Below are 23,590 nucleotides of genomic sequence, written 5' to 3'. Positions count from 1 at the left end.
GCTTTTTTGAAGTCAAGATATATGACATCAATCTCTTCTCCCTTGTCCAGGTGATAGGTCACCTGGTCATCGAAGGAAATGAGATTGATCAAACAAGACCTACCAGCAACAAACCCGTGCTGGCTATCCCTTAGAATGTTAGGGTATGCATTGGCTGTTCCAGTCTTCAGGAACCTCTCCCAAACGCCACGAGTTTTGCCAGAGGTCCCACAATGAGTTTGGCCAGCTCCTTTAGCACTCTCAGGTGAAGTTCATCCAGTCCTACTGACTTATAAATGTCTAATTTTTCTAACTGATCACACACCAGCTCAGTGACAATAGTAGGAAGGCGGTCATTCCCACCATGCCCATTCTGAACCTTATCTAGCATGATTTTCCCCTTAGTCCGGTGAAATATTGAAACAAAGTAGCCATTAAGGAGTTCAGTTTTCTCCCAAGTGTCAGTAACCTGCTGTCCTGAGTTGTTAAGCAGGGGCACCATGCTTCCATTTGCTTTCCTCCTGTTCCCTACATACCTAAAGAAGTACTTCTTATCGTCCTTGATTCCCATTGCTAGCTTAAATTCAGTTCACATTGCACAGATAACAGAAGTATAAACTTTGTGCAAGTGCCAAAAATGACACACATGTGGCTGAAAAGTTGCCATTTAGGTGCACAAAGGATAACAGAGTTTTACCCCTCATTCCCAATCATGTTTCCCAGTCTCTTGCTATCATTTGCGACATCATTTACACTGAAGGATAGTAATTTTCCTGAGTGACAGATAAATTTACCATGCAGATGTTTCTAAATTGTTAGTATGCAATCATAACATGAAATTAAGCAGCTTCTTTTCTAAATGGTCAATAGATAAATCTACTCAAATCCTAAATCTACTCAGTAGGTATCACTGACCAAAAATAATATGCATGATAAAATTACTTTGTCCAGATTATTGTAGTATACTGTATGCTTATTACATGAGTTTCCCTTTACACCAAAAATGCTACATTGAAGAGGGTACCACTTTAACTACCAGATGAGAGAACACTTCCCAAATAGAATAGGACTTTACCACTAGTTTTATTTGTGATCCAAGCTGTAGTAGCATCAGGGATTCCAGAGTTGTTCACGTCACTCTGTGTTGTGGCTTTTATGGTAGAACTTAATGACATTTCTGGCTCATCAGGAAAAGGCACAAACTGATTGGTAGAAAATCCATGACGCAAAGTTTGGGTCAACTTCAGCTTGCGGAATCTATTTGACATCCTATTCCACCAAGACTAAAAGGGAAGAAAAAGACACTTTTATTCATGTCTACTATGACTTATATAACCTAACCTGCATCAAAGAGTTTGTAATGAAAAACTGCCAAAGTAACACTAAAATACTTTACCAATGTCTTCAGATTCCCTAGACCAGGTGGCCAACCTGAGATATGGGCAGTCTCTGCCTATGGCATGTGACAGATCAGGGAGGGAACACATAATACAGCAGCAGACAGGGCTGGAAGCAGAAGGCAGAGCAGGAGATCAGGCAGGGAGCACAGAGTAGGCATACAACAGAACAGCCGATTAGGCAGAAAAAAAAGGTTGGAGTGGAACTCAGGGAGGGTTCAGGGTTAATTTGCAACACACTTGCCAAAAAGGTTGGCTTTCGCTGTTGTAGACGAGGAGTATCAAAATCATCTGGCCTCCCAGGACTGGATAAGGGGTGTGGAGTTCATTTGTGGACTGGATCAGATCCACAGACAGCTCTCACATACCAGATCCAGCCCCATAGAACTGTCATGCTGCAGCACTTTGCAGCAGCTGCCCTGGACTGGCTGCATGTGCTGCTTGTGCACCAGCTCCAGTCCCACATGCACATGGCACATGCTCTCTACCCTGGCACTGCACGCAGCATGCAGCACACGGGGCTGGTCTGGGGCACACGCAATATTCAGAGCATGGCTCCAGACTGGGGCACACTGACTGTGACACTTGCACCTGACCAGTCCTGAACGGTGAATCCAACACCAGTTTGCAGGCTGGTCTGGAACAGGCAGCATGTGCAGTATGTGCCCCAGACTGGCCCCATGCACTGTGAGTATCAATTCCAAGGGGTGCAGGGCACATGCTGCATGAAGCACTCACACCAGACTGGCCCCACACTGTGGGCAGCCTGCACAGGCAGCACTGCAGGCTGGATGCTTCAGCTCTGTGTGCCAATTCCAGCCTGCAGGCCATATCTTTACTATTGTTGCTTTAGACTAAATTGCAAGTTTTATGTTTTATCTTTCTATATAAAATTTGAGAACTCTGTGTCAGCAACCATTTTATTTTTAAACATGTTCCACCTGAACAAGAAGTTAAACTCATTTAAATTTATTATAAAATAAAAAGTAAACAAAGATCTATGTAAGGATGCAATAAAGTAAAATAAGTCTAAATGAAAGGAATGAATTTCCAAACTCCAATTTATAGTCTTTGTGTTCTTCATATTTCTCCTACCACAAGAGATTTGGGGTTGAAATTTGGAACTTGCATGAAAGAGACTCTCCTCCTCTCTAAAGGAGGAGGTAGTGAGGCTCTGAAGCATCCCATCATGACGAGTTTATTGATTCAGTGCTGGAAGAGACCTCTAGGACTGTGGAGAAAGGGCTGCCAGAGGCAGAGAAGGAAAGAGGACATGGACTTCCAGGAAGGTGGAAGTTGAAAGCTTGTGGCCTTTGGCAATAAGCAGAAGTCTTTGTCTCCACCTGCAGCGGTTTGCCTAGAAAACAGATGTGGAGCCCCAGCAACAGAGGAGGAGATGCATGTATTCCCGAGCATGGATTAAGACATATCTCCCAAAGGGGTCAAAGACAGGAACAAGAGCTGACTCCAACCCACCAACAGTTAGCACAGGCCTAGTGAAGGGGCATTTGGATAGGCTGGACATGTTTAAGTCAGCAGGCCCTGATGATCTTCATCCAAGGGTGCTGAAGGAATTGGCCAGTATCATAGCAGAACCACTGGCACAGTTGTTTGAGCACTCATGGTGCTCAGGACAGGTCCCAGAGGACTGGAAAAGGACCAATGTGATCCCTAGTTTCAAGAAGGGGAGAAAGGATGCTCTGCATAAGTATAGGCTGGTTAGGCTCCTCTATCCTTGGGAAAACCTTTGAACAAATTATTAACGAGCACATTTGTGGGAGTCCAGTAGGAAAAATAATGCAGAAGGGCAACCAGCATGGCTTCATAGCAGGTACATCCTACCTAACTAACCTTGTTTCTTTTTTACAACCAGGTCACAAATTGCTTAGATGCAGGAGTTGAGGTAGACGTCATCTACTTGGATTTTAAAAAGGCCTTTGATACAGTATTGCATCCCATTCTTACAAATAAATTAAGCAGCTGTGATGTAAATTATTACACGGTCAAGTGGGTAGAGAATTGGCTAATGGAATGCACCCAGAGGGTAGTGGTGGATGGGTTGTTTTCAACCTGGAAAAATGTGGGCAGTGGAGTTCCCCAACATTCAGTCCTTGGACCAGTGCTGTTCAATATCTTCATCAGTGATTTGGATGAGGGTATGGAAAGCACTCTGTTCAAATTTGCGGACAACACCAAATTATGGGGCAACGTAAACACACTTGAGGGCAGGGAGTGGATTCAGGAGGATTTGGACAGATTGGGAAAGCAGGCAGATCAGAATAGGATGCAGTTTAACAAAGATAAGTGTAAAGTGCTGCATTGAGGGAGAAAGAATCACTAACACACCTACAGACTGAGAAGTAACTTTCTAAGCAGCACAGCAGCAGAAAGGGATCTTGGAGTCATAGTTGACTCCAAAATTAACATGAGTCGTCAATGTAACAAAGTGATAACCACACTCTTTCATGCATTAGAAGGTGAATCACAAACATGTCTAAGGAGGTGATACTTTCTCCGTCTATGCAGCATTGGTAAGACCACAGCTGGAGTACTGCATCCAGTTCTGGGCTCTGCACTTCAAGAGGGACGTGGATAACTTTGAGAGGGTCCAGAGGAGGGCTACTCGTATAGTTAAGGGCCTGCAGGTAAGATCTTACGAGGAGAAATTGAGGGACCTGAATCTCTTCAGTCTCAGCAAAAGAAGGCTGAAAGGGGATCTTGTGGCTGTCTACAAATTCAACGGGAGGGGCGGGGCACCAAGGAATAGGGGATACTCTGTTTACTAGGGCGCCCCTTGGGGTTACTAGGAACAATGGCCATAATCAGACAGAAAGCAGATTTAGGTTAGACATGAGGAAAATTTTCTTTATGGTGAGGGTTTCCAAAATCTGGAACAGGTTTCCAAGGTAGGTGGTGCTCTCTCCTACTTGGAGGTATTTAAGAGTAGACTAGACAAGCACTGAGCTCGGGTCATCTGACCCCAGGGCTCTTTCCTGCCCAGGGCAGGGTGTCGGACTTGATGATCTCCCTTCCAACCCTAAAAATCTATTAAATCTACGTCCCATTGGTGGAAAAGGCCAGACCAGGCACCCCTAAGGTTGGAAGGAATGAGACCACTGCCACCAAGAGGCAGCAACAGGTGGTAGTGGTTCCCCTTGTGTGGGGAATAGAGGTAACCATCTGCTAACCTGACCTGTTGTCTTGGGAGATCTTCTGCTTACCCAGAGCCTGGATCCAAGACGTTACAGAGGGCTTACAGACTCATCCGGCCCTCTGCTCACTATCCGCTGCTGCTCATCCATGTGGGAACCAATGATACTTCCAGGGGTGACCCTAAGCAGATCAAAAGTGACTACAGAGATCTGAGTGCAAGTGTGAAGGGGACAGGGCCTCAGGTAATGTTCTCCTCGATTCTTCTGGTCAAGGAAAGAGCCCAAGCCAGAGCAGACACATCCTGCAGATCAAAGGACAGCTGCACAGATGGTGTTGCCAGTAGGGCTTTGCTCCTTTGACCATGAGATACTGTTCCAAGAAGAAGGATTGCTAGGAAGAGACAGGATACACCTGACAAAGAAAGTGAAGAGCATCTTTGCAGACAGGCTCACTAACCTGGTGAGGAGGGCTTTAAACTAGGATCACCAGGGGATGGAGACCAAAGACCTGACGTAAGTGGGGATGCAAGTGACCTGGAGGAAGCACAAGCAGGAGGGGACAACAGGGCAGGCTTTCTCATTTTTCCTGAGAAAGTAGGGCAACTGGTTAGTTACCTCAGTTGCCCATACATGCATGTAAGGAGCTGGGAAACATGCAGGAAGAATTGTAAGTCCTCACACAGTCAAGGAACTATCACATGACTGGAATAACAGAGACCTGATGGGATAGCTCGCATGACTGGAGCACTGCAATGGATGGGTATAAATTATTCAGGAAGAACAGGCAGGGGAGAAGAGAAGGAAGAGTTGCGCTTTATGTAAAAGGAGGTGCATGACTTCTCCATGCAGAGCTCCACTATGAAATGGGCGATAGATCCATTCCAAGTGTCTAGGCTAGGGCCAGAGAGGAGAGAGAAAGGAACAAGGGCTGTAGTGATTTTAAGTTTGTTTGTATGAATTAAGTCTGCTACTGTACCTTTATAGTAAAACAAATATACTAATTTTGTATTTGGATATATAGATGAATTAGTATACAGTGATTGATAAAAGCAGAGTAAGCTATGTGTCAATAAACAAGTTACCAAATGGTGAATCATGCTGAAAAGGCTGAAAAGGTAAGTCTGTGCCAGGAGAAAAATAAAGATAAGTAGAAAAGACAAGATTGAAGACAAGGTCTGCAACATCTCCCCTTTTGTGCCAGACACAGCCTATACCAGCGATAATAGAAGAATGTTGTAAACAGAGTGATTGAAGAGAATAAGCCTGACCACTTGTCAGGATGGAAAAGTACTAAGATCCAGACAAAGGAGCCACAGAATCAGAAAAGGCAGACCAGTCACCCAACACCAACTTGATAACCCCTATAAAGGAGAGAGACTTAGCAGCAAGAGGTTGGGTAACAACTGAAGCACAGACACATCTGTATGCTCCACTCCTTATCTCATACTCCTAGGCTGGCCACCTAGTGCACTATTGAGCAACAGACTTTGGTAACTATAACATCTGCAGAGTGATTGGGAGTGAGTGTGTATGCGTGTATGTATAAGCACTCTTTTGAATATTCTAATCAATAAACGTGCCATCTTCTCTTATCCCCCTCAGAAAGTCTCGCTCATCATTTAAGCAAATTGGTAATTTGTGTAACAGGGTGACATTATGATGAATGTCTGCTACAGACCACTAGACCAGGAGGAAGAGGTAGATGAGGCTGTCTTCAAACAGCTTTGTAAATTTCCCAATCACAGGCCCCAGTTCTCATGGGGGACTTCAATCACCCTGACATCTGCTGGGAGGGCAATATAGCAATGCACAGACAATCCAGGAAGTTTTTAGAGCGTGCACCAGGAAGGGGACAACTTCCTGGTGCAAGTGTTGTAGGAGCTAACTAGGGGCCATGCTTTTCTTGACCTGCTACTCACAAACAGGGAAGAATTGGTGGGAAATGCAGAAGTGGATGGCAACTTGGGCAGCTGCAACCACAAGATGATTTTCTCAGAATCCTGAGAAAAGGAAGGAAAGATAACAGCAGAGTAAGGACCCTGGACCTCAGAAAAGCAGATGCTGAGACACAGGGAACTGATGGTCAGCTCCCAGGCTACTGCACCCAGAAGCGTGGTTTGTGGAGGTGGTGAGCAGCCAACAGTAGCAAAAGAACAAGGTTAGGGACTATTTAGAAAAAATGGATGTATACAAGTCCATGGGGCCAGAAGCAATACACCTGAAGGTGCTGAGGGAATTGGTTGATGTGACTGCAGAGCCACTGGCGATTATCTTTGTGGTGATCAGGAGAAGTACCGGACAATAGGAGAAGGGCAAATACAGTGCTCATCTTTAAGAACGGGAAGGAGGAGGATCCAAGGAACTACAGACCAGTCAGCCTCAGCTCAGTCCCTGGAAAAATCACGGAACACATCCTCAAAGAATCTATTTCTAAGTACTTGAAGAAAAACGTAATTAGGAACAATCATTATGAATTTACCAAGGGCAAGTCATGCCTGACCAACCTGATTGCCTTCTATGATGGCCCTGTCTCTGTGGATGAGCAGCGGATGTGATATACCTTGATTTTAGCAAGGCTTTTGATATGGTCCCCCACAACATTCTTGCAAGCAAACTAAGGAAATATGGGATGGATGAATGAACTATAAGGTAGTGTAGCAGGAGGCTTGGTACTCCTGCTACTTTAAAAGAAGGCAGGGTGCCTGAGAAGCAGCCTGCAGGTGTGGCAGGAGGCAATTAGGAGTCACATGACCTACAGGGGCTGGGCTATTGGGATATAAGCCCAGAGATGGAGCTGGACAGGCAGTCTAGCCATGACAATCATTGAGACAGGAGCTCCTGGGCAGCAAGGCTCCTGGTTAACATATGAGCTGAGGTAACTGGTGGTTTGCAGAAAGGACTAAAAGGAGGTAAGGAGATCCCAGCTGGCCCAGACAGAAAATGGAGGGCTACAGGGTCCACAGAGAGAGCAGGGGGACAGAGAGCCCAGGGAGCAGGTGTGGTCAGGGTGCTCATAGATTTCATGGACCTAGGACTGGGGCCAGGGCTCAGAAGGGGCCGAAAGCAAAGAAGGGTCACAGCTGGAGACTGGCAGAACTGGAGAGCCCATGGGTCTCAAGTGGCCTAGAAGTGGGGCTGGGGTCTAAGGAGAAGGACTGAAGGTCAGGAGAGCCATGGCTGGAGACAGAGGGGGAAAGAGTGCCCATAACCAAGAGAGGGGCTGATGTAAAGACAAATACAGCCAAGAGCCCATAAGGGAAGTTATGATCTGATAAGTACGCGTGACATCAGCGAGGCATGGGTATGGGTACTGGGGAGGATGAAGCCCACATAATTAGCCCTTCACGCAATGAATGGTGACAGAGTGGTAGAGAGTAAGATCTCATGGAAAGCCCTGGGCAGCCTCACATTTTCTAAAATCATAACAACATTAAGGCATGACAGGTAAGGAGAAAGGAAGATTACCTTGAGGCAGCAAAAGAGTGAAGTTGGTAAGAGCTGAGGAGACTCCAGGAGGTCACCCCTGAAGCGAGCACCTTTGGAGTGGAACAAGTGGATAGAAAACTAGCTGGACTGTCGGGCTCAAAGGGCAGTAAATCAATGGCTCAATGTCTAGTTGGCAGCTGGTGTCAAGTGGAGTGCTCCAGGGGTTAGTTCTGGGGCTGGTTTTGTTCAATATCTTCAAAGACCTAGAAGATGAGATGGAGTGTACCCTCAGCAGGTTTGCAGATGACACCAAGCTGGGGGGAGTAGTAGGTATGCTGAAGGGTAGGGCTCAGATCTAGAGAGACCTTAACAAATTAGAGGACTGTACCAAAAGAAATCTCATGAGATTCAATATGGACAAGTGCAAAGTCCTCCACTTAGGATGGAACACACTCATGCACTAGTACAGGCTGGGGAGCGACTAGCTAAGCAGTAACTCTTCAGAAAAGTACCTGGGGGTTAAGGTGGACAAGAGGCTGAATATGAGCCAACAATGTGCCCTTGTTGCCAAGAAAACTAATGGCATACTGGGCTGCATTAGTAGGAGCGCTGCCAGCAGATCCAGGGACGTGATTCTTTCCCCTTATTCGGCACTGGTGAGGTCACATCTGGAGTACCATGTCCAGTTTTGGGCCCCTCACTACAGAAAGTATGTAGACAATTTGGAAAGAGTCCAATAGAGGGCAATGAAAATGGCTACAGGGCTGGGGGCACACGGTTTATGAGGTGAGGCTGAGGGAATTGGGCTTATTTAGTCTGGAGAAGAGAAGACTGAGGAAGGATCTGATAGCAATCTTCAACTACCTGAAGGGTAGTTCCAAAGAGGGTAGAGCTAGACTGGTGGCAGATGACTGAACAAAGAGCAACTGTCTCAAGTTGCAGTAAGGGAAGTTTAGGTTAGATATCAGGAAAAACTCTCTCACATGGAAGGCAAAAAAGCCCTGGAACAGGTTACCCAGAGAGATTGCGGAATCTCCATCCTTGGAGATGGGCCAGACAAAGCCTTGTCTTGGATGATATAGTCGGGGATGGTCCTGCCTTGAGCAGGAGGTTGGGACTAGCTGGCCTCCTGAGGTCCTTTCCAACTCTAATCTTATATGATTCTATATCAACAGGGCCCAACAGTTTTCATAATAGCCACCTTGTTAGTCACAATCAAACTAACCATCTGTGAACCCAAAACATTGAATATATTGTTAAACTTTTCAGCAAAATATTGACTAGCTTTTGGTGCTTAAGTATGTAGAGTAACAACACGAAGAAATGCTATTAACTTAATCTGTATTATCACTCAGATATTCACTGAAAGATTCCACATGCTATGATGCTGTTGCCAAAGATGAAAAAGAAGGAAAATGCAAGGAATACAACACATTTTGATGCCCACGATGTTTTTGCTTCTTGCTGTTTGACTACTATAATCTATTTTTGACAGTAGCTAGACACTTATCACCAGAATTCACCAAGTGTTTCTCCACTCTGTTTACACATCACATGCTCAGCCAAACTTCCACTTAGATTTAAGCATTTTTCCCCATGTTCATTTCTAGTACATAATTCCCACAAATGATCCGTGCTTTCCCCAGCTCTCTAATTTATTAACATTTCCTTTACTGAATGCAAGTCTCTAGATTTCCATACCCTGTGAGCACATCTACACATGCACTTTAATGTGCAGTATAAAGCACCACACACAAAAAATGACATTATGCTAATGCTTAGCAAAATAGTCTACTGCGTATTAAGTGTCACTTAAAAACTAAGCAAATGTGTTACTGTGCATTACAGGAGCCTAAAACACATTAATTTAGTACCTCACACTGGAGGTACAGTATAACCTCATAAATTTGGCATGCTCAGGACCGAGCAATTGCCAGTAATTTGAAAATTCTGGACTTCTGAAACCAGAACAGCCACCAAGAACACTCCGAAAAGAATTGTATGGCTATTTAAGGACTGGAAAAGAAGCATTAACAATAACATAATGATAACAATAATAATGATAAAAACATTATTAAAAACAATATTAACTGGCCTATTTACTAGAGCATGGGTAGAGAGACTGTTTTAAGTGTGTAGGAGGGTAATGGGGTCCAACAGAATGCGACTGCTGCAGCTTAGTCATCTTAAAGCAGGAGTTTTATATTTTATTATGAAGTTATTTCAAGGACAAGCACATTAGATAAATCAGTCCTCTGAAATGAGATCTTATTTGCAAGCACAACATACTTTATAATTGTCTAGCCACACTTCCAATTGCTCTAGGTCCCTTCACATTAAATTCCTGTTTGAATCAGTGCTTACTTCAATTACCAACTACAAAATTTATCATGCATGCCTTTTACTCTGTGTTCAAAATATTTCATGAAGATATAAAATAATGCTAGCCTAACTAAAATTATGCAGCATGTCACAAGGATAAACTGATGACAGTCATAGCTTATGATGTTTATAAGCCTTCTGACAGTTTCCAGTCAAATGACAGTGCAAAATTAGTATAGATTAGCCTCATTTAAAAAGATGTATCAAATGCTATAATAAAACCAAACCTCTAAAAAGTTGGCTTTTACTGATTTTGCCATTTGACAAAAATCTCAGATATGTACATCTGTAAATTTTGATTCTGTATTAATGGAATGAACAATTGTTCCTCCATGGTTAAGACTGCACATTGCTGTTACATAAAGCAAAATTTTGAATCCTCCCTAAAATCCACATAACTAAATCAGACTGAAATGGCATTTCAGGGTCAAGACAGCATTTATACTATAATGCTGAGGCACTTTGATCAAGATGATTCTGAAGTTCCAACCCTCCCAAAATGACCTGCTTAAAAAAAAATTGTGATGTCTAATTTTTTGGCACAGGATGATGAAAGAATACTAAAACGGCAAACTTATCACCAGAATGTTCGAAGGCAACACTAGACCCTACTATAAGTTTTAAAAATCCAGGGAGGTTTGATTTAAAACACTGGTCAGGAAGCCTTGTTTTACTGTTTTCCACAAAAAGTGCATTCTTGTTACTCAATATCATTTATGCATTTAACTTCTTGAAACTTTGCAGTTTTAAAGAAAGGTAAAGGTTTCACTGTGTATATGCAAACATGCAGAGAAACAATAGGGCTGATGGGTAGATGATGATCAGGTCTCTTATTTCTCATCTCTATATATAAGCAACCCCCGCTTAGCGCTCTTAATTGGTTCCAGAAAAACCAAGTGTTAAGCGGAACTGTGCTAATTGAAACCCATATCCCCACAAGATTTAATACAAATAAATATAATTGGTTACCACTGGTCCTCGCTGCCACCGCTTCAGCTACGTGCCAACCTGGGCCCTGTACTTCTGCTGCCCTGCCCCCCCCGGCCCAAGCCCTGAGGCACCAGTGCAAGCCCTGCACTCATGCCCACTCACCCACTTGCTGCTTCTTGTCACCAGTGCTGCAGCTTCTCCCCACCCCCTATTCACCCACTCGGCACTATAGCGAAACTCACTTAGCACTAAGTGGAATCAGGTATGTATTTAAAATAAGCGCTATAGCAAAATAGCACTAAGCAAAACTGTGTTAAGCATGAGGTACCTGTACTGCTGTTAACAAGAACGTTATCTCTGGAGACAACAAACTCTCCCTATGCCTGAAGAAGGGCATTTGTGCCTGAAAGCTTGCAAAGAACAATTTTTCCAACTACAGTAAAAGCTGAGTTATCCAGCACCTTACAAGCCGGCATGCTCTGTTAACCCGCATGCCGGCTTGTAAGGGCTTGTAAGGGAAAAGTGAAACTGGAAGTACCCACCGTGGCACTTCCAGTTTCATGGAGCCCCTACAGCCCAGGGAGAAGCAGCCTGCGCTGCCAAGCCCCCAGGGCCCAGGGCTTAGCAGCCTGCGTGGGTCCCCCCTCCCTGTGTCTCAGGACCCATGGGAGGGGCAGCAATGTAGCAGGAGGAGTGGCAACATGGTGGGAGGGGCAGCGACATCCCAGACACGGTGGGACAAGCGGCGGCCCAAACAGGCAAAGACGCCTGTTTGGGCCACTCAGTTTTCCGACATATTTTGTTATCCAGCACTCTCCATTTCCCAGGGGTGCCGGATAACAAAGCTTTTACTGTATTTCATTGGTCTAATAAAAGATATCACATCTACTCAAAGAACCTTATTTGCCTATGATCTCTGGAGGCACAAATCCAAAGTTTAAGAACTCAAACTAAGTGTCACAGAGATGCTTAATGGGCTCTTCTAGACTGAGCAATGAGTCCCATTGGGCAGAGTGGTTTTCTTGATTTTTTACTAATCTATAGAGCCTCTGGGAACCCCATAAGATTGGGCCCTTAATAGAGTCCATGGCCTATTGTGACCTATTTAGAAAACTTCTAGAAAGGTTACATGAATATATTGTCTCAAATTAATATATAATTAGAAGTTATAACCCCTATTCCATGATGATATCTTTAAGTTTTAACAAATCTTTAATTTAAGCAACAAGTTTCCCTTGATAACTGCAGGGGTTAGGTTCCTGAAAGTTCCCATGGTTGGCACAACCGTGGTTGGTAAGACAAAAGGCTTACGGGAAAAATGGGGCTAGGGACTTGAATATGAATAATAAAGGAATATACAGTGTATAAAAATCATTTTTATTTACCTTTAATAGGTTAAAAAAGGTTCGCTGTTGAGTAGTGGGTCTTTTAAAGAAACTAATGATGGACAGCTGCTTCATTTTCTTTTGAAGATCTTTCTGGACCTCCTTGTATGGTTTCATGAGGTCTCTCAGCCCTCGCTTAAACTTCAAGCTTGGAGGCCACAATTATGGGCAAAATGCAAAAATCAAAAAGAAATTGGAAGAAACATGCAGAGCACCTGCACCTGCAACCGGATGTTAACGGCGTAAAGCATAACACAAGGCTGAGTGTGAATGAGGAGATGGAAGCACCATGAGTGGCTAGCAAGAGCGGGGGTGATTTGAAATGGTAGGTGGTAGGCTAATGCGTGGCCATGGAAAACGGTGGTTATTCAAAACTGTATACCGTGATACCCAATATTAAGTGTGGATACTCAGAACCATGGTTGGCAAAATTGCAGTTGGCAAGGGAAACCTGTGTTTTTATACAAGTTTATCTTAACAAAAAAAAATTCAAAAAATACAATTAAATACAAAAATCTGATTTTTTTTTAATCATTCATTTTTGTCCACCCTGAAAAAATCTAAATCTTGAAACTAAAGAGTAACTAACCTAGTTACTAAGCTAACTAACTAAAAGCTAATTAACTTAGCTTTCCTACCTAGCTACAGTTCCTGCATGGACTGCGAACATGGGTACAGAGATTTTATTCCATAAGAGAGCTGAGAACTACATTCCCAACAGAGCCCAAGATATCAACTCCCTTCTAGCTTTGTTGGTACTTTCTAAAGCTAACAGAAGGCTATGAAGGAAGAGCTGGCAGCTGAGAGTCTAGAAAAAACATGGCTCTTAGTTCTGACTGCTGTAGATGGAGATGAGCTGGTAGCAATATTCTTCCTGCAGCCCCTCTACCTGTCTTGTAATAGAATACCAGCTGTTTAGGCAACTTGTCTTTCTCACTACACTGGGAGCTGCAGTGCCATCCCAGCCTCCTTCAGCTGATGTTCCAGATGGATCCAAGCAACCCCCCTGACATGCCATATATAGTAAGCTAACTGGAGCCAATATTTACTGGGTTAGCTTCAAAAAAGAAAGACAGCTCTTTGCATAGGTCATTTTTACTGATGGAAATTATAGCCAAAATTGAGTAAACTATTGACAATACTTTGTCTCAATTCCTAAAAAATCTTTCAGTTCTTCTGGGGGCAAAAGGTAAGAATTTTGAAACTGTAGAATCCCAGGAGATCCTAATTAAGTTTCTTGTCCCATTCACTTCAGCTCTCTAAGGAAAAAAAATCTGTCTTGAGTATAGATGTAACCTATCAAATTGGAGGCAAATTTGACAGGTTTGAAATCTAAACAAAGTCAGCAGTCTAATGCAAATTTAGTTCCAACTTTAGCAGTAAAAGCTACTACTGTATTTACTCAAATCCAAGACAAAGCTTTTTCCCCCAATCAGCATGGGAGGGGGGGAGCCTCATCTTGGATTTGAGACCAGCCCGGAGTAGAAGGCAGCTCATCTTTGGCAGCTGCCTGCCCCAGGCTAGAATGGCTCATTTAACAGGGGAGAAGCACGTGACCTGGGGGTGGGGAGAGGAAGTATAAGAAGATATCAGGGGAGGGAGGGGGACATGCAACCTAGCCACCACACTCTGGCCCCCATGCCTGTGCCTGCCACACCACCCCCTTCCTTCCCACCTAACTTTCTGCTCCACTCTGGTCCCTTTAGGCCTGATCTGGCTGAATTGGGAGTTGCTGCCACTTCCCCCTGGCAGGGCTGGGCTGAGGCCAAGCCGGGACCACACTGCTAGTGACTGCCCCAGCAGAGCAGAGCTACAAGCAGAAGGTAAGGGGAGGAAGAAGCAGGGAGTCGGGGCCAGGGAATCAAGAGGCTGGGGTTTGGACCTTCACCCCCTGCCACAGCAGTGGTGCAGACAAATTAAAAAACAACCTTCTACTAATTAGATTCTAGACATGGACAAATTATAACACACTTATAATTTTTCCATGTCTAGAATCTAACTATTGGGGTGGGGGATCATCTAAAATTCAGTGTTGTCTTGGATTCAGGTAAATACAGTATGTAGTTTAATAATATATTTATTGAAGACCTTGTACTGATTTTCATCTAACAATTAAAAATTAAAAGTAAAAGTAAAAATAAATTCCAAGTAGCAGTATTGAGAAGGTGAACATACATGTGGCAGAGCACCTTTGGGGTGCTCACCACGTGGTAGGGGCTGCAGTAGGCTGGGGCAGAGCCCAGCAGGGAAGGCAGCCCCCCCCCAATCTCATTTTAAGGGGGGAGGTGTGTGGCAAAGCATCTTTGGGGTGCTCCACCACTTTAGGGTTCTCACAGGCTCTGAGGGAAGCCTGCTTGGAGGAGCAGCAGGGGAAACTTCCCCCATGTACTATTTAAAGGGGGAAGGTATGTGGCAGGGCACCATTGGTGCCTGCCACTTTAAGACTGGCACCAAGCAGCCAGCAGGTGCTTAACTGCAGTGGCCATTTTAGACCACCCATATGAACAAGGCAGCTCGCTGCTGGCAGCCCAGGCAGCAACATCGCCTGGCTGCAAGGTTTCATGTGTCATCCTGGAGGTAAGGAAGGAGCTGTAGGGGATGGTTAGGAGGCTCCTGGTCCTGGGCACGACCTAAAACTGCACCCTGCCAGGAGTGGGTGGCCTGGTGGGGCTCTCAGTGATGCAGGAGCCCCCCAGGAAATGCCAGGCCAGTTACCACCCCGGTGAAAGGTGAGTCAAGGCACCTTAACCCCAACTCCCACTTTTGGGTGGGTTGGTGACACCAGAGGTAGCGGGGCCAGGCACAGCTGCGGCCACCTGAGCCCACTGGGGAAGGAAGCCCAATAGCCCCAGGTGAAGGGAGCAGTGTGGACCCCCAGGTGAAGGGGGCAGAGATGAGTAGCCCCAGTGAGGGGATGGCCCCAGTGAGGGGGCGGAGCTGTGGAGGCTGGGGGCTGGCTACTACCCCAGTGAGGGCCGCGGGAGAGACCCAAAAGACGGTACGTCTGCCACCCATGGTACGAACTAGGTAAAGCCTATGGCCTAAGGGGCCCGCTCCAAGAGGAAGCAAGACAGTATAAGTTGTCAACTTGAAAAAGAGACCCTGTGAGAGAGGGTAGAGTATGTGAAGCCCTAGTGAGAGGAGGGCAGGATGAGTGTGTGTGTTTGTGTCTGAGGCCTGACAGCAAGGCCTAAGCTTGTTCCAGCTGTAGGCTGGGAGCATATTGTCATCTGGATGCCATCTGTGAGGCATGGGCTGCAGTGTAGGGTAGGTAGGGAGCCACAAATAGTGCCCCCTGGCATTGGGGCACAAATGGGCAGCCTCCCGCCTTAATTAACATCCTAACTGTGGCAGGGCACTGTTTGTGCCTGTCACTTTAAGGGCCTAGAGCTAGCAGCTGCCAGGTACCTGATGAAGGCAGCTATTTTGAACCTAGGGCTGCCCATATAAACAAGGCAGTTCTGCTGCTAGAGGCCAGGCAACAGTATTGCCTAGCTGCAGGTATCATCTGGAGGTAAGGGAGGAGATGTAGGGGATGGTCAGGAGGCTCCTGGTCCTGAGCATGACCTAAAACTGCACCCTGCCAACAGTGGGTGGCCTGGTGGGGCTCTCAGTGGTGCGGGAGCCCCCAGGAAATGTCAGGGCAGTTACCACCCCGGTGAAAGGCAGGTTGGGGCGCCTTAACCCCTAGTCCCCACAACCGGGTGGGTTACCCCTTGTTTGTAGGGCCTGGAGGGTGGACCCCCAGAGAGAGAGAAAAGGCCATAGACTCACACCTGTCTGAACTTGCCCTGACCGGTCCATGCTGGGGCCAGGACCAGAAGGGTCTAAGGGCCAGGGGCCCACTGCAAGGAACGCCCAAGAGCTGAGGGCCTGAAGTTCCTGGAGGTGGGCCAGGGCTAGTGAGCCGAAGGTCCCGGGAGGACCACACCCAAAGAGGAAGCAATTCAGGGAGCTATGCTGCCTAGTATGAAGGCATATGAGACCACCAGAGGAGAGGAATCCAGGCGGGGTTCAATTAGGAGGATTCCGGGGCCCAGTGTGGAAGCCAGCGATTATGATAACATCTAGATGCCATCTGCGAGGTTTGGGCTGCAGTGTAGGGGAGGAACGGAGCCACAGATAGCGCCCCCTGGCATCAGGGCAGGAAATGGGCAGCCTCCCGCTTAATTACATCATTTAACTAATTAGCAAAAAAGCATGGCGGGCAAAGGCAGGAGGTTATCCCAGAAACTGGTGGACAGGCCATAGTTAAATTGGCCCCAAGAAAGCCCCCTGTTACACCCATTAATTAAGCACAAGGCATGGCAGGAAAGTCAGATGGAGGGCATGCCCAAAGGCAAGTGGGGTACCTAGCTTTGTGGCTAGGTGGGGAGCCCCACTTTGCCACAATACAGAAAAAAGGTTTTACATGACTATTTTAATTTAAAAAAATACAAAGATGTAAGCAAGTCTTCCAGAACATATAGATTACATTCCATTATATCCCAAATACCTCCATGTGTGCTGTCTTTGCCCACTTCGTACATTACAGGAAACTGTACATTTGCTATTTATTAACTCCTCGGACAGATAGAGAATATATGAAATTCATATACCTTTAGTCCTCCCTTGTCATCTGGCAACACTGGAGTATTTAAAGTTTGCCTACTTCTGGAACAGGGCAAGGATGATCTATTAGTCAGTTTACCCTTGTCTTTGTCTACTTGCATGCAGGCTGATGCTAGTAATCGTACAAGTTCTGTGTCTGGAAAAAAATAAAATATATATATTTTTTAATTTTCAAAAGTCTCTTCATCTGAAATACAGTATTCATAACTAAACTCCTAAGGGTTCTCCTAGGTTTCCTATGGAAATGAAAGAGGAGATATACAGGTCTAAAGTCCCAGTGCCAGGGAATCTGTGCTTTGCCTTCTTTTTCTAGTTTGTCCAGATAAAATGTTCATTTTGTAGGTTTCAGATAAAAAGGTAGCCTGATCATAATCATTTGGATCTCAATCCTACATGATAAAGGGACCCTCAATGAGCTACTGACTTATCCTATAGTATTCACCCCACCAGGTCTGGAGAAATCTGTCCATAAGACCTGGATTCAGAGTTCTAACCAGACAGAAGAAACCTCTACTTAGAATCCAAGGTGCATTAAAATGAGGTTGAAAATTGTTTTTCCCTTCTGGAGGATTTAAGAAAAACATTAGGAAGCTCCCTTTTCTCACCTGCCACAGAAGAAGAGAACAGAGAGAATGAATAGTCTTTCCTCAAGTAGAAATCTGAAGACAAATCCCAGAGAGAAGAGAGATGTTCAGTTTGGACAATGAAGGGACTGAAAAGACATGGTGAAAAGAACAGAGGTATAAAAACAGAATTAAAAAAAGGAAGGGAAAGAAAAACAGAACGAACATGAGTTGAAATGTTAGGACAAAAAAAAAAATCTGTAAAACTGTCAATTTCAAGCAGAATCCAGAAAAGCCTTTCAGAAAGTTAATCAAAACTGGACTATTTACTAGCCTGACTGCAAAGAGTCCAGGAGAAATTAGCCACACCTGAAAGCTACAAAGGAAAAACCACATTCCCCCCATTTTTCTCTTGTATTTCCCAAAATTACCTTTAATGCAGCTCCATTGGTTAGAGAGCTCCACACAAACTGGGGGTGGATCTCCCAGGGCTAAAAACACAGATAGCCAACAGCAACTTATCTACACAACAGCTACACTAGTGAAGTTGCAACTGTTGCCCTCCAGGACAGACAGGAAAAAGTCTTTTGGTTGTGTCTATGTAAAAAGAGTTTCAGTTGTAATGCCAAGTATGAGAAAAGGGGTCAAGAGAGACCATTGAGAAACAATCTGGGAATCTACCTTCCTGAAGATCACCAAGGAACCACCACCTGTTGCAAGCTTTTTAGTTTGCTCATCTACATTTTTGTTTGGGCACTGCAGCATTTAAATATCCATGATAAAGGTTGGTGGAATACACCTCTACTATCTGCCATACAGCATTCAATAGTCTGCTAGTAATACTAAAAAAAAAAAACATGCATTAATCAGAAAAGAAAAAAGGGTAGAGGGATTTAAAAAAGCCTGAAGAGGCCCTTAATCTCTCCCCCTGCCAGGGATGTGGTGAATGAAATTTATATTAGGAAACAGGAGTTCCACTAGTAGAAGCATACTTTAGCTGCTAGGACACATACAGACATACCCAAGTTCCACTGACATACTGCGTTCTTTTCTATATATCTCAGGTAAAATAACTGGGGCACCAAAAGCATAACCTGTACTTGAACTTTAGAGCTACACAGGAGCTTTACCAGGAGTTCAATACTTTCCACGTGATGGATATCATTTCTGTCTCTATTGTATTGTAACAGGGCTGGAAATTTGGTGTAGCCATAATCATCCAAACCATGCATGAGAACAAAAGGTTTTTGGCAATGTCTTTTAATGAACCAATGGTATAGTTGGAGAGAAAACAGACAAGCTCTCAGGAATAAAGTGCCTTTCCTCAGGTCTAGGAGAGAGACAGGTACAGCCTAGGTTAAATACTAAATAAAACAGTGGCTTGCATTTAACATACAAAGTTAAACACAAACCTTTGATGCACCTAATATCTAGCTGAGATTGCACCCTCCTCTTCTCTCAAACCTGAGGAAGCACACTTTATACCCAAAACTTGTTTAATCTCTCACAACGATACAATTGCTCGAATAAAACAGCACCCTTTTCTGGCTGCAGGCTGAATGACCAACCTTGAGTCAGGGAGCAACTAGGACCCACCCACAGTTGGCACTTATGCTCACAGTGGCACAGGGAGAGTGTGCCCATTGCTGAACACCACCAAAGCCCCATGTCCCTGGGCTGAATCCAACGGCTCCACAGGCTGCAGATTGCTGATCCTTGCAATAAAAGACATCATCTCAAAAAAACTGTCTCTATACACACATGTTTTGGTGGCTAATAGTAAGTGAAAGCTTTTGTTCTCATAATTACATATATCTTTTAATTCTATGTTTGTGTGAGGCTGTATGAATGCCTTCAGACCATCCCAAATCAATTCCACTGAAGTGGCGTTTGTATCAGGAAAATTATATTTTGGTATCATGTTTGGAAAAAAAAATCAAGCAGCAAGAATAAATGGAACAAAAGTAGAAACCACCTGTTCACCCAAAGATAAACACACACTTCTGTGTGACCAAGTAAGCCAAGAAACATACCTTTTCCAAAACATAATTTCAGTTGGTCATGGATTTATGAAAAATGTTTTCTATCAATTCAAAAGTATTTTCTGATTAGAACAGATGTATTTCTTCATGTATAGATTAAGAATGCAAGTGTTTTCTTTGTTCACTATGAAACAACATACCTGGGTCATTCAGCAGCATTATGAGGTCAAAGGCTGTGTATCCATTCTTTGCACGCAGATTCACATCAGCTCCTTGATTCAACAAATACTTAACAACTTCTTTATTTCTTTAAGGAAAGAAATGTCCAGAGTCACGTACGTTAGAATAACGACAACAAAAAGAGAAAAGAAAAAGCAAAACAACTTGCAGTCCATACCTATCCCCTTATGCCACACCTCTTCTCCTGAGTTACAATAGCTTTACTTAAGACACAGATGGCAAAGTTTACAATTTATTCAGATACTGTACTAAAGCTTCCAGAATTTCTTTTGAGTGTCAATGTCCTAAATCAAGCTGCAGTCCTCACACACCTATCACAAATGTTATTTTACTTATAAGCAGCTTGGGTGCCAAAGCAAATAAAAAAGTGTATGCAGTAAGCCAAGCTGACTAAAGATCATTTATATGCTCAAGCTAATAACTTGAGATTTCTACTAAAATACATAAAAAGGTATCTGCCAGTTACTCTAGGTAACTGTACATAAACACAAACTCAATCATAACTAATACTGCAGCTACCAAAAAGGCCTCCCAGGACAATGAGCTTACCACAGACACAGCTCATCACCAAAAGTCACTCTCATCAACTTCCTGGATTCCCATACCTCCCAGTGAGCAAAGAATGTGCCCAAAAGCCAACATTTTGTGTCATTTCAGCCAGAAGGAAAGCTGCAGAAATCTTACAAAAAACACCCTATCACCAGCCACCTCTTAACAGAGGGCTATCTGCCTATAAATATAACCTCTGTCACAGGTTAACAGCATAAAATAAATAATGATCCCATATATGTATTTATTTAATTTAGTGGTGGTTGATTCCCACATTGTCATGACTGAGGAAGCCATTGGACCCTACCACTTCAACTTTCATCCATATTCCTAACTCCGCAATATTTATAATCAGTTCCGATCTCTTGTTTAAAAACCACCAACTAAACCAGTGGTCTCAACCATACGGCCTGTGGAACTGTCCCATCTAACCTGATGTTAGTCTGATAGGCTACCCAAAATTGGGGGAATGGTACCTGCCACAGAATTCAGGGTCCGTGAACCTCAATGGACATGGCCATTGGCAGCAGGCCTCCAAAGAAGCACACCTCCCATGTGTGGCTTCATGTTGCCCCTCCAGGCTGCTACCCAAATGCAGATCCACTGTAGTTGCTGCTAGTCCTGAACTTCTAGCCCAGAAGGAGTTCCTGTGGGACATCCGGATCTGGCCCAGAACCCAGGGTGAGTTTGATACCGCTGAACAAAACAATTTGGGTCTCTTCTCCCCCTCTGCCTTGTAAGAATAAATTAATTTGCTTCCTCCAGTAGCTCCTGCATATACCTCTGACTACTTCTTTGTTGCTCCCTAGGAATGAGCTTCTACACTGGCTTTGCTAGGGAACTGACAGGGACTGGTAAAAGTGTAAGAAGTTCTCAAATGGAACCTAATACAGATTGTGAACCCTCATGTTAGTTACAGATAAAAATTCTGGAAAAAGCAAATGCTTTTGGCAGGTTTCAAAAAGCACACTGTGAGCACAGACTCTACCTTGTGAAAATGCCTTGGCAAATTCATCTTTTCTAAATATCTGAATGCAGGCTCCTGAGAGACACCATCCTAAAAAAATGGTGTGCGCATGGCTGGCTACAAACAGCTGCGCTGGGCTCTGGAGCCCAGTCACCAGCTCTGTGCTGGGAGCAGAGGACAGACCAGGGTTGCGCTGCCTCAGGCTCCTCCCCAACTGCCCGCTCCGCAGCATGCAGCATGCATGCACACACCAGTACAGAGCTGATGCCTGGGCTCCAGAGCCCAGCACAGCTGTTTGCAGCCTCCTAGCTGTAGCCGGCCCCAGCTCTGGGTAGCTGCTGCCAGGCGGGAGCCCGGGCTGCTCCCAGCAGACAGCTGAGATGCTGCAAGCCCTGCTGGGAGCAGCCCAGGCTCTGTTGCTGGCAGCAGCTACCCAGAGCCAGGGCTGGCTGTGGCGTGCTGAGCAAAATGGCCTCACGTGCCATGCTCGGCACGTGTGCCAGGGGTTGCCGACCCCTGATCTAAAGGATTAGTTTTGTATCCATAACTAATAAGAGGAATAAAACCTTTCTGAAGACAAAGAAAATTAAATCACTCACCCATGGTATGTGGCTTGCATTAGTGCTGTCCAGCCATGAACATTATCCTGTCTGTCAATATCAGCATTCCTCTCAACAAGAAGCTGTACAAGGGTCAACTGTCCAGTTACAGCAGCAATCATCAGCGGAGATGCACCATCACTATTAGTAATATTGACTTGGTTTGGGTCTTCATCAGCAATCTCTCTTACCAGCTGAAAATTTCCTGTCAAGGTTGCCACAAAACATAATGTTATACATCAAAAACAGATATTTGCCCAACTCCTGAATTAATATGCAAGTTTGTCTGCTAATAATGCAAAACACAAAACAGTCATTAAAAAAATGAAATAAAGAAGCAGTGTATGTAGCATCTTTTAAAAAACACTGTATTTTATCAGGAAAATTGACAGGGCAATATCCTGTAATTTATAGCTGCATCAGCACTTAGAGAAATGCACTCCACATCTAATTACACCTAAGAATTTGTAATTATGTGTTCCTTCCAATGATCAGCATATCTATCCTGGCTTGTGGAGCATATCCATTCATAAACTGCTCCCTCCATCTTTTACTTCCTTACACACATTGGTGCTGTTACATAATTGCAATGATAACTCCCTGGAGCAAGTGCACAGAGCAGTAATGATAACAAATTGCAGCATATTAATTATGAAGATGTGGGCAGTGAGCGTAAAATTTATGTGCACTGAGATAAGTAATTAAAGCAGGACTAAAATCCCTGTTTCACTTTCATGACTGAATTTGATACTCAAGAAGTGAAGCATTCTAGTTATAAGCATTAGCTCTTTCTTCTTCAAATGCCCTCTGGCCATTTCTGGATAAGACTGACAAGCAGTACAGACTCTGAGGCTGTGTCCAGACAAGTGTGGACATTTGGTTCCCCAAGGGCAAGTAGCTGCTACTTGTCCCTGGGGAACGTCCGTGCTATGTGCACTCTGGTGCATGGCAGGTTACCCTGGGTGGGGTAGGGGAGTCTGGGCCCAGCAACTGTGCTGTCGCCATAAGCCTTACTTGGGGTCCTGGAGGCTGAGGAAACTACAACCATGGTACTACTGCAGCTAGGAGCCTGGCCAGCAGCTAGAGTGTGGCTCTGGCCAACCAGGCTCCAGTTTTGGGCAGCGTGCGCTTCCACCACATAGGTTTTTTTGACCCCAAATCGCTGAGGTCAAAAAAACACCCCGTGCTGCAAGGTAGCACCATGGGGAATATCTGAATGTGCAGTGTGTGGCACTACATACCACACAGACACATTCATCTGGATGCGGCCCAAGATGGTGAGCTGTATTACAGGGGTGGGCAGATGAGAAAAGGATGGGATTCAACACCGACAAGTGCAAAGTGATGCACCTGGGAAGAAACAACCAGCACCATACCTACATGTTGGGGAACTCCCTTCTTCTCAGTACAGAGGCAGAAAAGGATCTT

General features: G+C 44.6%; 1 protein-coding gene across 1 annotated transcript in view; it reads right to left on the bottom strand.

Moving 5' to 3' along the window:
* ANKS6 (ankyrin repeat and sterile alpha motif domain containing 6) overlaps positions 1 to 23,590 on the bottom strand; it is a 72,716-nt gene that overhangs the window by 31,883 nt on the left and 17,243 nt on the right. Inside the window, exons 5-8 of the mRNA XM_019536821.1 lie at positions 22,163 to 22,367; positions 20,008 to 20,114; positions 17,250 to 17,398; positions 1,055 to 1,262 (exon numbers count right to left, since the gene is read on the bottom strand). Of these exons, the coding sequence (XP_019392366.1) occupies positions 1,055 to 1,262; positions 17,250 to 17,398; positions 20,008 to 20,114; positions 22,163 to 22,367 (669 nt within the window). The remainder of the gene's footprint in view (positions 1 to 1,054; positions 1,263 to 17,249; positions 17,399 to 20,007; positions 20,115 to 22,162; positions 22,368 to 23,590) is intronic.

Source organism: Crocodylus porosus, unplaced genomic scaffold (assembly GCF_001723895.1).
Source record: "Crocodylus porosus isolate Cpor-Errol unplaced genomic scaffold, CroPor_comp1, whole genome shotgun sequence".
In the NCBI taxonomy this organism is placed as follows: domain Eukaryota; kingdom Metazoa; phylum Chordata; order Crocodylia; family Crocodylidae; genus Crocodylus; species Crocodylus porosus.
Note: the sequence above shows the minus strand (reverse complement) of the source record. Positions and strands in the feature narration are given on the sequence as shown.